The sequence below is a fragment of the Electrophorus electricus genome, chromosome 7 (genome assembly GCF_041902795.1).
Source record: "Electrophorus electricus isolate QZ-2024a chromosome 7, ASM4190279v1, whole genome shotgun sequence".
NCBI classification, from domain to species: Eukaryota; Metazoa; Chordata; class Actinopteri; order Gymnotiformes; family Gymnotidae; genus Electrophorus; species Electrophorus electricus.
The window spans coordinates 24,506,418-24,521,456 of NC_137503.1; the positions used below are offsets into that span (position 1 = coordinate 24,506,418).

The 15,039-nt window shown below is 42.8% G+C and overlaps 1 protein-coding gene across 16 annotated transcripts in view; it reads right to left on the reverse strand.

Moving 5' to 3' along the window:
- The window catches only part of trdn (triadin), a 35,327-nt gene extending 21,165 nt beyond the window's left edge, over positions 1-14,162 (reverse strand). For 10 of the 16 annotated variants that reach the window (XM_026998006.3, XM_081717438.1, XM_081717436.1 and 7 more), the window contains exons 1-7: positions 13,783-14,162; positions 11,636-11,848; positions 10,632-10,670; positions 5,900-5,953; positions 4,851-4,979; positions 719-745; positions 50-76 (exon numbers count right to left, since the gene is read on the reverse strand). In XM_026998006.3, the coding sequence (XP_026853807.3) occupies positions 50-76; positions 719-745; positions 4,851-4,979; positions 5,900-5,953; positions 10,632-10,670; positions 11,636-11,848; positions 13,783-13,789 (496 nt within the window). In that variant the 5' untranslated portion in view covers positions 13,790-14,162. Of the gene's footprint in view, positions 1-49; positions 79-718; positions 746-4,850; positions 4,980-5,899; positions 5,954-10,631; positions 10,671-11,635; positions 11,849-13,782 lie in introns of those variants that run through there. The other 6 variants (XM_026998013.3, XM_026998044.3, XM_026997988.3 and 3 more) reach the window with 5 other exon arrangements.
- Between the last annotated feature and the right edge of the window lie 877 nt (positions 14,163-15,039).

Sequence of the window (15,039 nt, forward strand, 5' to 3'; positions counted from 1 at the left end):
TAGCCTCATACCCTCTGACTGGTTTCAAGGGATTTATGGGTTTACAAACCTTTTTTCCTTGGTGGTAGGAATTCCCCTAGAGGCAGGGGAATGATTTCCATGATATTCAGTTATGCAGTAATTATATATTTGAAAACAAAAATTGAGAGCAATGTGATTTATGGACATGCTTAATAAAGGCTAAGCACTACTATCTCCAAACACACACACACACACACACACACACACACACACACACACACACACACACACACACACACACACACACACACACTTTGACTTGTGTTATTTTATTTATGCCAGCCCCACTATGCCTCATCACATACACTGGGCCATTTGGCATGAGCTTGTGTTGCTGATACTTTAAAAGTTAAGCACATGTAACAAGACATTTAAGTACACTTGAAAACATTCAGCATTGTTGGTCTTCACCATCCACATGAAGATTTGGCACCTGAATACTATATATTTTCTTTTAAAAAATTCAGTTGCTAGTGAGGTGTGAGGTCAGTTTGGCCAGATTTTAATTTAGCCAGATTTGAATTGCTTCCTCTTAAATACAATCCATTAGCTGAGTGTTGGTGTGTGTGTAGACTTGAGCTTGAGCTTGTTGGACATGTAGCATTAGTGTCTTCTTGCATAAAAATGAGCTTCCATTCATGTCATAAGTATAAGCTTGAAAGAAGCTTAAACAAAAGACCAAGCCCTACATACGAACCTTTTTTCTTCACTGAATGCCATTCCTCTGTGGGGAAAGAGGAAAGAGGTGAGAGAGAAACGTTAATGGGAGCAGAAAGAGTAAATAATGAATGTAGATCAGAGAGGGGAAGAGGCTAGGCTCAGCAAATGGCAGCCTGTTCCTGACCTCTCAAATATCCGAACAGCCGGAGAAGGAGTGGTAGCTCCACAAAACAGAAGTGTCTCACATACACACACACACACACACACACACACACACACACACACACACACACACACACACACCACATTAATATTATACTGTTAAATGCACCATGACAAAGATAAAAGGTAAATAGCAATGTGCGAATTAAGGTAGCAGTTAATACCTGGGAACAGCTAAAACCACAGCAATGGTTTGCATGGCTCACATAACAGTGGGACTGAACAGCTAATAGCAAACCAGGTATATTGTGTCAGTTCATCTTGTGGCACAAGTACTCTCCATACATATGGGTACAGAGCTTATGATTTTTCTATGTTGATTATGTATATATTGTCATTAGAGGTGAATATGAGGCAAAATGATTGGTTATTTTGTGGATATACTGCCCAGTTCAGCTGAACATAAGTACTGTGACAGATCATTTTAGTGACAACATTGCTTGCTGTTTATTCATCTAAATTTATTGCATCTCCATTTTGTTTATGCATATCAACCTTCAAACAGCAAACACAAGAACAGGCTAAATTAAAGGCTTTTAACACACAGTTATGTCACTGAGTTGTGTGAGTTATGTGTGCCTAATCAGTGGCACTGAATTCTAAGCGGTCTAAGCCACACTAATCAAATTTCCCAATGTATATTCTCACCTTAATGAGAATAGTCCCAAAGAACAGCACATCGGCTCCCAAGATTTCCATAAATTTAATAGAATATTTTACAATTTTGCTGCATATTATTCATATTAGCCAAACAATATGGCTAATATTGACGTCCCCTGTACTTATGGAGCATACTGTCCATGCCAGATGACTCATGTTACATGTGATTAAGTGTGAATGAGTGATTAGGATTAATTCATTAGCACGGTAGTCAACGGAGAGGTTTGGTTTGACAAGCCGGGGATTTCCCCTGGGAGATCTGTGCATAAATCCGGACGTGCTCCACTGAGGAGCTGCATGTTTCACTGTTATTTGTACTGCAAGCCAGAATGTTTCTCTCCAGTGTTTTAATGACCTAACTTGTCTTGACCTGATTTTGCTTAGAAAGGAGTTTTTCTGCACCAACTGTGTTGCTCCAAGTTAGAGTGGAATCATCTTAATGTCCTTGACACTCACAGCTCGTTAGCATTTACAGTAAATCCAGAGCCCCTTTTTATTTGAAAAACACTACCAAACACACACACACACACACACACACACACACATATGCACACATACATACACAAATGCTCGCATACATGCACCCAAACACACACACTGGCACATAACATGTATAGGGAGCTCACTGATGTCAGTGGGTCATTGTGGTGGGAGGGAGTTTAGCGTGTATGCTACAGAGCTTTTGGTTTCATTGCCTCAGCCTACTATTGCTACACAGGACTCACTCTTATTCCTTCCTCAGATCTTATTCCTGACCTCAGATCAGATTCCAGATGCCATTATTATTATTACTGCCAGCACTATGATTTACACTTGGTCAGTACTGATAAGTTAAATATGTAAATATATTGATACGGCATGAAGAGATAATTTACTGCACCTGCTTATACATTAGAAATATCATATTATCCATTATGTAATGAGATTTATTAATTAGATTAAGCTTTTCCATTGGATACAACATTAAACATTTATAGCTGATCCAAGGTTTTCAATGAATAGGCTCTTTTGTAAGTAGATTGAATCTTTATTATGCTTCAATTCATCATTAATTTGCATGTACTCATAATATACTGTAATTCTACACATTAACAAGACATTAGGGATTAAATAAAGGCCTTCCCCTTCCTTCCACCTAAACGTACTTTTTATTTTAAAATTGTATTAGTCTAACTGTATGTGTCTGAACTTATAGAAGCAGGGTAAATTTAGACTTGTGTGCTTTGACTCAGGACACGCTGAATCTTATTTATAGATTTCACTCTTATGGGGACAGTGTAAGAGTGAAAGGAACTAGATTCTTCTGAGAAATTTAGACGGAAGATTCTCTAAAAGCAGTACAAAATAATTAGAGTTAAATAAGGTTTAACTTCTCAGGTCAGTAGACTGGTGTTACGTGTTACAGGCCAAATAGCCGATAGTCGTTTGCAATTTTATATATATATATATATATATAAAAATGAGAATTCTGCAGTTCTTGGCAAAGTACTGTTGTCCAAGCTGTTAGTTTGCTGTACTTCCACCAGCTAGCCTTCAGATGCTTCGGATGGTCTACTAGGGCAAGTGTATGTTTCTAGATCAGTCCTGAAACTGCACCCTTTTGATTTCAAATCAAGGTCAAAAAGTGGAATAAACCCACACCACTGAGTCCAATCTAGGCACCCACAAAATGCTAGTTTAGAATGAAAGTCTGATCTGAGAGGGCCTAAGCTCCTCTGTACGGGAGCTTTATATCTCTCTAAAGTGCATTTGTGGTTCAATCCAAGACTATGCGAGAATGCTTAAAAAAGGCCTCAGCCTCCCATTAGCCTCCAGAGTTAAACAGGGCAGGAGGGGGACTGGAGGTTTTACTCTGAGCATCGGGTGGTCCTTAAAGGGACAGTGCACATTAAAGGATATACTGCTCCAATGGTCTTCTGTGTAGAACCTATTCGGCGTGGGTTGGTACCGCTCAGCCTTCTGGTACTTGCAGTATTGATGATGAGTTAAGGAATTTAATGACTAGCCTAGCCGTGGCGCTAATGTGCTCTTGAGTTACATGCTATGACAGCATCCATTCTTTTACTATTATTCCCTTCACTCATGTGACTCATAATGCGATGGAACTGTGTACTCTGCAATATTGTATAGTACTAAATGACAACAGGCATTCCCCAAATAGAAACAGACATTATGAAAGTGACTTAGAGAAAGGCAGATTGTCCTTTTTTTTGAGTGACTTTATTTTTAGTTTGGAACATTCACAAATGTGGCACACAGCATACGGTTTTGCACTCCTGGATACACAGTCTTATTCTTCTGTCTCAAATGTCTTCCATGAGGGGTAAGGCTGGAAAACAATGTTCCATTCTATATTATTCCTCTTATCAACAAGACACCTCATGCACAATCAGATAATCACATCACACCCTTCTCTGTACTGGTTGAGGTGAGGTGTGTGTTGGGGGGGGGGGGGGGTATGATCAACAATACTATATTGCGATTATACTGCTGCATAATGTGACTGTGATATGCTTTGCAATATATTAAAAATCCATCCGTGAAAATTCATCTGTATTATTTTGAACAAAATGATTTACATTTTATCGGATTATGCGAATGTCAATTCTTGAATGCGGTTCTTAAAAGAAAGAGCATTCATTTAGAAAGGTCAGGATGCTCAAATCACACAGAGTAAAAAAAAACAATAGTGAATGGTTACCGGGTCCATTTGAATATTGCAGCCTTGTGCGATATCGATGTTTCAAAGACAAATATTGTGATAATGAGTAACAAGCAATATACTGTGCAGCCTTAATTGTGTCAAAAGGGGGCCTACGGTGGCTAATTTCTTTCGGCCGTTTCTGTCAGGTACACATAAAGTAAGAGATGAGACAGGCTGACAGTGACCTCTCCTGCCCCTCTAAGCCTGTGGATCAGGGCTGCAGCGGAACAGCCGGAGCTGGCTTTAGCCGGAGGCCTCGCAGAAGGAGAAGTCTGATCTGATTTCAGTATGCCAGCTATCTGATGGGTTCCCCATGGGTGCTGAACAGGGTCCTCTGGGCCTGCTGTTTGGATATGATAGTGGTGTTTCCTAATCTCTGTGTGAATGTCATTCCCTAGACATGTGTCATATCCTCCAGTGGTGAAAAAGAGTGACCCTCAGTGGGACAAGTTTATAATAAGGACTACTGGTTCCCAAGACTTGTCAAATCAAAACTCTGCCTGTGGTTTTTTTTTTTTGATGCATTCCACACGTTATTGTGTGTTAGTTCTGTTACTGTGTACACCTCTATAATGAAAAATACCTTGTTCCTCTTCCTCCGGTGCTACCAAATTAGTCATAAATGTCAAGATTGCATTCATCCAGTTGGAGGACTCTTCCATGGCCTTGTCCACTGTCTTCATGGGATCTTTGCTCATGTGCTGAATGCCCCCTGAGTGCATTGTGTAACAGGCTGACATCAGAAAAGGACCCCCACATGTTCAAAATACACTTCCTGTGTACATGCTAAGGAAAAGGTCAGAAACACCAGCTCACTTCACAGCTAGATATTAGAACACTTTCAAGCATCATCATCACCTCTCAGCAACACTCATAAACCAACATGAGCTGCTCCTTCATTCTGATTCTTTGCTCAGACACGCTCTCCGCTCCTTCAAAGTCCTTCTGATTGATCGATAACCAAACCTGCCGCAGAGCCCGGCTGAACAACAATAGGCTAGACAATGAGATACTGCCATGAATGTGAGAAGCCTGCGAATCATATGCAGGACCGGTGTGTGTGTCATGTGGTTTGGGGTTTTCCCCCTTTCCCTTTGTCCATCCACGGTCGTGCGGGACACTCGTCGCTATGGTATTCGGCGTTGCCTATGTGAATGTTTGCTCAAACCTGTCTGGCTGCAGTGTTCAGGCCAGACAGCACTAGGCAGGGATGAGAGTAGAGCATGCAACAGAATCCAAACTCCCCTGACTCACGCTATTTCAGCCACTGCACCCTCTCCTGTTAGTGGCTATTCCCATTAGGATTCACTGCATGCGAATTTGTAGTCTGTAGTCAAAACCAGGTTACAAATCTGTCATTCTGTTGTGAGTATGAAAGCCACAATGAGAGTAAGAGGCATTTTCATTTACATCCAAGATAGCAGGTTTAAGATGTTGCAAATTCCTATGAAACTTGCACCTTGTAACATACACAAACTCACCATGACAAAAGAAACTGCAGAAATGATTTATTACATGAGTAAGTTAGGGCTCAATTAGATAGGTCTTATACAGTCTTTGTAGTTAGTTGATGAAGTGATACAAATGTCCACCGCAAAAAACTTCAAAGTGTAAATCCATAGGACGGCTTGCCTCTAAGGCTGCCTGCCTCCCTGAAGGCGTTCCTGAGACGGCCTGGCTGAGGTCCTGTTAAGACGAGACAGAGGCAGAGGAGTTGCACAGCAGCAAGTAGACAAGCCCATGGTGGAATCCATCCAGGGGACCATGCAGCAAAGCAAGACAGAGAGAGGCTGGACAGCACAGTGCACATCCAACACATCAAACGCCTCCAAACTGACAGTAATAGCGAACATGCTTGCAGATGAAACATATGAAGGCACCACATACTATAAGCACACTGGGGCAATCATTGGGACCAGGCATGTGCACTGGACGCGATACAGATGCAGAGTGGCTTGTGCCGAGCTCATCCCAGGAAAATTTGCTTGGCCACTGCAAAATGTAAAAGGAAATTTATTTCCAGGGGGGTGGGAAAAAAAAAGAATTTGGGCCTTGATAGTTTTGGGATTACACTGCTCCATGGATTTTGAGCAGACATTAAGTAAACTTAATTCTGTATTTCTATGCCTAATTTATGCCTCCTTGTATGATGTTTTCATAAAAGGTCCATTTTTACAATGCACTGTAGAGTGTTTTCTGTTAAAAGCTGTGGTCGGCTTCATTTTGTATAGCATGGTAGATGTTTTGTTTTCATCCCCTCCAGCAGGGTTCATCGGAATTCAGCTCGTCATTGTGAAAACTGCCCCATATAGAAATGTTAATGCAGTGCTGATAAATTCAGTGACATTTGTTTGATTAACTTTGTAACCTACTTCATGAAAATCCATTATTGTCCTCAGAGCTCCCACACTCTGGTCTCACCCATTTCTCACTGTCTATGATGATCATGTCATGGCCTCAGCAGCTAGAGCCCCAGTAAACAGCAGATGCCAGTCTGGAGAGAGAAGAAGAGGAAGGGAGCGAGAGAGAGAGAGAAGGAGAGCGTGTGCCTTCCAGACTCGAACACAGACAGTGGCACAGACTCGTTAAACTCACTCACTCTGTGTGGCAGAGGGCTCGAGTCAGAACTCTTGAGAGACTTTAAAAGTGAATTTATTTAGCTATTTGAGGGACTCTGGGAGGACAGACTGAAAGCTGCTCTTAGACTATGTCACCTGGCAACTCATTCGCATGAGTCACCACTGTGCTGTCTTTTACTTCATCCGCTGCTAAAGTTCAAGATTAAGATGTAATGTAAGCATGAGTCAGAAATGCTAATGCTGCTCCTCGTCTGCCGTTGGACTCGGTTTGTTGGGTGGCTCGCGTGAGGCAATGCGTAAGCAAGGACCAGTGCAATATGTGGGCTTCATCTTTATTACTCATTCGGTGCCGTTGACTCAAAAGTCACAGAGGAAATGAAATAAAATTAGTGAGCTGGGTGTTTGAACAGATTATTTGTTGATGGTTGACATGGCCGAGACATGCAGACTTTAATGCGCAGTCAAACAGCTCTAAGCTTGTCATTTTGATCATCTAACTGGATTATCTTTCCTTCCATTTATGTAAAATATGTTTTTTCCCTCAGTTTCAACCTTGGTCTAGCAAATAAAATTTTGGCTTCTTTTAAATGTGAAGGTTTTTAGGGATTTTTTTTTTTTGCCCTTCTATATTGTACGTCCCAAACAATCATTGCTAATGTAGAACAAATCACTTGTATATATTAGCATGGTCATGGTGCGGTTACTGAGAAACCCCATCCCTTATGGTAATAATTCTGAAAATTAATATAATTTTTTTAAATAGAGGCTTAGAGTATGCTGGGTAATTCCAGATCTTCAAGAAGGGCAGTGAGCATCAGAGACATCTTCTAGAGAGAGTGCTCTGAGAGGCTCTTGGGACGAGAACTGGGCCTTACAGCCACAGAACAACAAAAAAATCTTTGAATCAAGCCTTTAAAGAAGCATAAAAAAAGAGTTTCCTCTGAGTTTTGACCCTCAAAGCCTGTAAAGCCTTGGCCTTGTGCAGATGCCCTGGTGCAGTGCCATCGTGATGTGCTGCGATTGATTGAGCCACACTGCATTTCATGACTTATGCTTACCCATTCATTTTGTTTAATGATGGTTTCTTTGCTGCTGCTTCGTGCTATGTGCGAGCACGGCCGTTCTATCTGGGTTTAACTCAGCAGCTCCACCTCAGGGCAATGACTTCAGGCTACAAACGCAGCGCTGCGTTAGTTGAGCTGAAGCATATTATTCTTTGCTGTGGTTCCACATGACACGGCCCAAGATCTCGATTTTCCCAAGATGACCACTTGGGCCTCTCTCGATTAGTAGTCACCGAGTACACTGAAAGGACAAACTATATTTCCCTTCTTCTGACAAGAACTGGCATATCTGCAACATAGAATACTGCATTAAAATTCTGCAAATCTAGTTGGTCTCTTTCTCTCAAAGTACTGAAAATAAAAATGAATATTTGAATCATTCTGCATGGCAAGTATGGCTTACTGGTCACTACCACACAGTTAATAAACCAGGACAAGCCACAGTGTTTTAATTGATTCTCAACACCTGACCTGACCTGAGTGGTGAATCATTTGTAGCTCTGTGAAACCATATTGCAAACTTAACTTTAAACAGAACGATGTGGAACTTCATGGGATGGAAAGAGCTGCAAGGAGCATGCTGGCAATAAAAGCCATGCAAGCTCAAATGAATTTAGACAGTCTGGTTTAACACTGCTAAAGTAATGCTGAGAACAGAATTTAAATGAAAGAAGCTCAAGACCCTCCGTGAAGACCTTTTTGGTTGACCCATGCACACGTTCGAGTGACTGCGTTTGTTGATTCAGTCTCTACAGATTTTTCAGATAATTTTTCACATTTCTTCCCCTTCTCTTTGAAGGAAACAAAACTAGCAATGTCCGAAACAATTAATGTGAAGCTTATTAACAGAATTCCATTACTTCTTCAGGCCTTAGACTACATGTACGTTTAGTATTAAGCAGTATTGTATAGTAAAATTCCAACCACAAAATCCCTGCACCTGAAAGATGCAGAAAGATGGTGCTGGAACAAAAATAAGGGCTTTTTCTACAATGACAGCAGTTCTAAAATGAAACGTGAAGTTCATGTAAAGTTGAGATTTTTGTTGACCAACTTGCTCTGCCATCCCAAGTAAACTGCATGTTCCCTGATCTGTGCTCAATAACCCTATGATGCTATGATGAGTATTGTCTGAGTATCATCTGAGTATCACCTGAGTATCAATCTGAGTATTGTCTTGTTCCAGAAGATCTGCAACCTGACTGAATCTTGCTGATTTGTGTGTGTGTTTTGCTTTTGTTTGTTTGTTTGGAATTTTGGCTTATTTCTTTTAATTTTTGGACTCTAACCAATTTGTTCTGGCTAAGGATATGTTATTTTGATTTAACAACTAAAGCACTTTTGTAAATCTGGATAAGAACATCTACCCAATGCCTTAAATGTGCATGTAAATGTATGTAATACAGCCCTACATGTGCTAGGTTGAACTCTGCTGCGTACAGTAACACTCACAGTAGCAGCTCACACTTATGCTTTATTGTCTGTATGAAGGGTTTTTCTTTCTTTATTTGTTGGCACTGCAGGTCCAGACTAGGGTTTATCCATAAAGGAGCTTTTATTTAGTAACACTTTTTTAAAAAAAAGGAACATTTACATTATAGTAGAGATATACTATACTAGTATGCATTAATCTAGCAATTCATATTATTACATTAAACTTTAAGGTGTTTAACATGGGATTTAGCTTTTTTTTTTTTTTTGCTAAGGTACTTGGAGAATCTTTGCACTTGCAGTGAGAATCCTCTTGATTTTCAATGTCAGATGATAGAATTTTACAGAGGACAGTAGAGAAGGGCAGAGTGGCAGTATATAGTATATCCAGTTGACATGATGCCTTTTATGTGCTGCAGTGGCATTCACAAATACTGTGCTATTACCAGATGGGTTGCACATCCCTTACTTTATGTGAGCTGTAACACTACAGTGGTTGCATAGCCTTCACTAAAACAGGACCAACTGTCATATGTGGAAAAGACATGGAGACTTACAATACAGTGTGTATGTGTATATATATATATATATATATATATATATATATATATATATATAGAGAGAGAGAGAGAGAGAGAGAGAGAGAGAGAGAGAGAGAGAGAGAGAGCGAGAGCGAGCGAGAGAGAGAGAGAGCGAGAGAGTGTGTGTGTGTGTGTGTGTGTGTGTGTGTGTGTGTGTGCTCTGTAGTTTGTCTGTAGAATGTACAGCAAAAACTTGGTACAAAAGAAAGGACTCCATCTGATAGTACACAGTACTTATTTCACCATTCCAGTACAGTTGCCAGAAGCCGGAGATTACTGCTGGCCCCCGAGAACCCCGCATACTGCACACGTCGGTGCTTTCCCTGCTGTGCCACACAGAGAAGGGCATATGAAGGGCTCATTAACGAGCTGATGACTCGACTCAGGTGTGCTGGGAGCAGGGAAAACACAGAAGCAAGCATTTCGTCGTGACCAAGCCTGAGAAACGGTGCTCAAAGGCACAGCGTCACACCAGAGAGGAATTAATAAAGCAGAAAGGATGCGAGGTGAAGGTGTGTTTAATGAAATACAAGACAACTGTCGGTTAAGTGCCGTCACCAGATCCACTGCAGCATGGCAACAGTTGCTCCCTGTTTGCATGCATGCACACGCGTACACAGGAGCTGGGGAAGGCAGCGGCAGGCACACGCACAAACGCACGCGCACAGACTCAGGCAACAGCACTTCACTGCAGGCAGAGAGTCTTTACCAGGTGGCAAACAGGGGTCGTCACAGTATAAAGTATGGGCTTTTTATTGGATGGCAACAGGATGACACATGGGGATGGACAGGGTGGAAAAAGGAGGCAAACTTATTAGAAATGAGCGAGTGAAAGTGGTCACCAGAGACAGGTACAGTGTGCTAGAGAGACTTAACCAGGTGTGGGTTGGTCCCAGCTACACAAATACACTAAATATGAAAAGGTCTCCCACTTTTGAAACACTTTCAAAAATGTGCTCTGTGTGCTAGGCATCTGACCTTTTTGGGGGGGAGTTGAAATGAAATGAAATGCGAGTGAAATGTGATATGGAAACTATAGCATTTGCAAAAACCATCTTAGCGATGACAATTTTCACAAAATTCACATTCAACAGTCTTGAAACAGCTCGCTGAGCAACATCCTGATTTAATCTCACATCAAACGTGACCATATGCAGCCATCATACGCAAGATTGCCTAATGTATAATCTCATCAGCTGATTATGCAGTATAGTGGTTGTCAAAAAAGGCCAAAGGAGGAATGAAGCTAGACAGGACCTGACCTGCTCGTTGACTGCTGCTGACTGAAAGTGAACGCAGCTCATGGAACACCCTATCTGTCTTAATCACTGTCAGCGCTATCAGGACCTGGCCCAATAAACTTCCGCCCTGCCCCCCAGCACCCACTCGCAGTGGAACTCTAGATAAACTCTCAGCCCTGAAAACAACCATCAGGCTTTATCGCATTTTGTAGTCTCTCCAACTTCTCGTCCAAGACTCCTATTAGTCCGACCCGTAGCAATTTTTACGCTAAGCATCAATCCATAGACGATGTCAGTGCCTCGCTGATACAGGCTCCTCTGATGGTTGTATTCATCGGCTCTGGGCTCCAAACCAGACCAAAATATACAATGGCTGACCACAGGAGAGCCATTGCAGCACGACCCCCAGGCACCCTGCTGGAATCGGGATGCATGGGGATGGGCCAGGGAAGAGGAGCTGAGCTGCGCTTACCTTCCAGGCTCCTGGTGTCCAGCAGGTCGAACATGATGATGGCCACGGCTGACCAGGTGATGACGAGGGCCAGTACCAGCACCCAGGCCATGGGTGAGCTGAATGTAGTGTACAGGTCTTCCTTCATGGTGCGCCTGGGGGGGCGAGGCACAGCCCTGGCCGCGTCTATGCCCCTGCCCTCGAGCACTGTGGTGGTGGTGCTGGAGCCCCGCACTGTGGAGACACATGGGAGGATTTAGGCACCGCCTCACTCCCTGCAGGGGGGATGAGAGGCTCGTAACAAGGCCTGACAAACGGACATTCAGGCCTTTGTCTTTTGGCCAGGGCACCACAGCAACAGACGACTGAAAAGGGCTCCATAAGAATGTTACATGACTGCAGTATCAATCACTTAGTGTTAAAGTATCTTCAAGGCCACAGTAAAGAAAAATGCTGCCTTTGTATCTGTTGGGGAGATGTATTGATGTGACTGTTCCTGTCAAAAGGCTCATTCTAAATGGATATAAAACCTTGGTGCCATGCAGGCTGAATAGCCGCTCAGTGATTCCTTACACACACCGTGTGTGACCTTTGTAAACACTGTTCCTTTTACAGAGCCCCTTATTGATTTGGTCCAATGCGGCCGAATTTAGTCTGAGTCGGGAATTGATTCTTGTATGAGCCATTGTGATTCTGTGTATGGTTTCTTAAATTTGATATGTGACTCATCTGTTGTACATCTAAAAGGAGATGGGGTTCTGCTCACTGTCTGCGATGACCTGTGGCAGATAAAATCTGCCTGAAATTCCTTTTAAGTCTGCCTCCACTTTCACTTGATTCTCACTTGTGTGTGTGCACCCTCCATTAGAGCCAACAATCCTATCTGCACTTGGGTGTATGTATGTGTGCACGTATGTGTGTGTGTGTACGCAAGTGCATGTGTGTGTGTGCGTGCATGTGTGTGCGTGCGTGCGTGCAGCTCGGCCCACCTGTTGGAGCCCGTCATGTGGCACCATGTTGCCCAACTAGAAATTAGAGAGTTGGCCTTTACGTGCTGACTCAAGAAGACCACATGAAGAGCCTCTTCTGTCATCCCCTCACTAAAAACAACAGTCCCTCTTGGACTACTATATTTTGTGTCAGAAACCTTTGTCCTTATGAATGAACTCTTAATGCTCAACACACACACACACACTAAGGTGTATTTAGGTGTGTTATGCCAAGCAGTATAAGGGTGTTATCATGTTAACCACAGTGTTGGGTGCTAGGCTACAGGATGACCTCACCAGCCCTTCTGGATCAGAGCAGTAGTTGAAATAATAAACAGAAAATGGCTGCCCCTCATCACCTGTTCCGATAGAAGACCTCACACTTGGGTCCCTGTGTTCATATCCATGGCAACTAACATCAGCCAGTGAGCTGGAGCTGTTGAAGGAAGCCAGTTAGCAGACAGACAGTCCACCGCTGGGCTTCAGACACTCACCACACTGCTCCCCTGACACCTTTACTGGAGCTTATTTACATCCATCTGACCAACCGTCTTTACAGTTTCATCGGAATATCAAATTCAGTTTAAAGCCTCTGCAACAATAAGCTATTTCACGCAAGACTGAAATCCATTTAGCAACCTTCCATCATACTAATAATTAATGTTGAGATAACTACATCTCAAGTCAGGGAACGGAGCTTTGGAGAAATTTTCAAACTTATTCCGAAAGAGCTTCGATAATGTGTGAAAATTGACAGATTTTTGATTTTTGTTTTTTGTTTGTCTGACATTCTTAATGTCCATGCAATCCCTCTAAGCATATTAAAATTACTTTCATATCTGAGAGCCGATATCACCTATCCACAGTCCCAGATATGTAAACCGAATTAAGCAGCCATATTCCCTATCAGGCAGGCTGAGGCATAATTCAGTTGATGGCCCTATCTGAAGATCCTTTAAAAGCTTCATGGGCATCACATGCATGTTTCAGGAGCATAACATTTGGGCAATGAGCTATATGATACAGTGTATTTTTAGAGGCCTTCGGTCAGGAAATTCCTCATCAGTGCAGTAAGCTGCACTTCTCCAAACATACTACAATGTCTCTGCACTGTTCATTCTCACAGTTGAAACATATAACACAATACACAGTTGAATATGTGAAAAAGATGCACTGTACCTTCCATCTCTGTTAAACTATGTTAATCCCCAACTGCAAGAGTCCTTCTCTTAAAAGATCCTGTTAGTGTCCTGACAAAATCCTGCAACCCCACAAGGAAGCACAAAAATATGCCACCTGTTGCTCGGAGCGGCTTGGTTTGGAAAAACCCAGCGACGGTGTCGCTCGCGTGGGCCTCCACACCCCCTGGCTCCAGAGAAGGGTATTTCGAAGATTGTGGCCTTTCTGCGAGCACCAACGAGAGCGGCGGAACGCTTAGGCTCGCAGCTGAAATGGCTAAACCTAACCCCCCTACGATCGTTCCCGCCGCTTCCCGGGTGGAGGTCTGCAAGCACGGGAGGCCTGGAGGTAACCTTATCCCTGAGTGGACCGGCCAGTTTATTCTTAGCGCCCCCAGACATGGCAGCAGCATTCTGCTTCGCCTTTTTAGGCCAGAGGGTGTGACCTGTGAGCTGGGTTATCAGCAGCCGGGTTGGCGGAGAACCCAGCAACACGTATACAGAGGCGTCCGAAAGTTTACAGTATTGTTGCCAAGAAGTCAGAGTCTCTACTTAGCTTAGTCCAAAACAGCAACAAGGAAACAAAAGAGTACACTCTTGTCTCCATGAAGGTCATTAGATTTTAATGAAACATTAGTGCAACAAACATCTTCGTGTAACTGTCTGGAGTTCCCACAGGTTCAGATTTTGTTCGTCTCAAAGAGAGCCATGGAACCCACTTGAGCTAAGCTACCAAAGCTTATTAAATATTCCGACAAAACAAGCACAACCTTTCTTATAAATTGTGCAAATGGGACATTTAATGCACTTGATCTTTAAAGAGTAAATTGCATTTTGTCCCCACAATGCTGCTTCCTCAGCAGGAGTGTGTCTCATCCACAAAAAAAAAAAAAAAAAGGTGTCACCCGGCTGTAAAGCTGAGGTGGCTGGGTGAGCAATTTAACTGAGCTTTGTGCAATAAAAAGGACAGATGAAGAGGTGGAATATTTTACCTTTGTACACAGTGCATCCCACCGAGTCCTGAGCATCCTCCTGCACCGTTTTTAGGAGGCTCGCGTTTTCATGCTGGAGCGTTCCGCGATGTGTGTGAGAGAGGGCGGCCTGGTGCCTGTGTCACCTACGCTTCTGCGTCGCCATGGCAGTTTGCAGGCAACGACCCTTTCACCGGTCAAGATGAAACATGCAGGTCTGATGAAATCAGGTGCAATGATGGGGGAAAAATGACTGACATTCGGTGTGTGTGTGTGTGTGTGTGTGT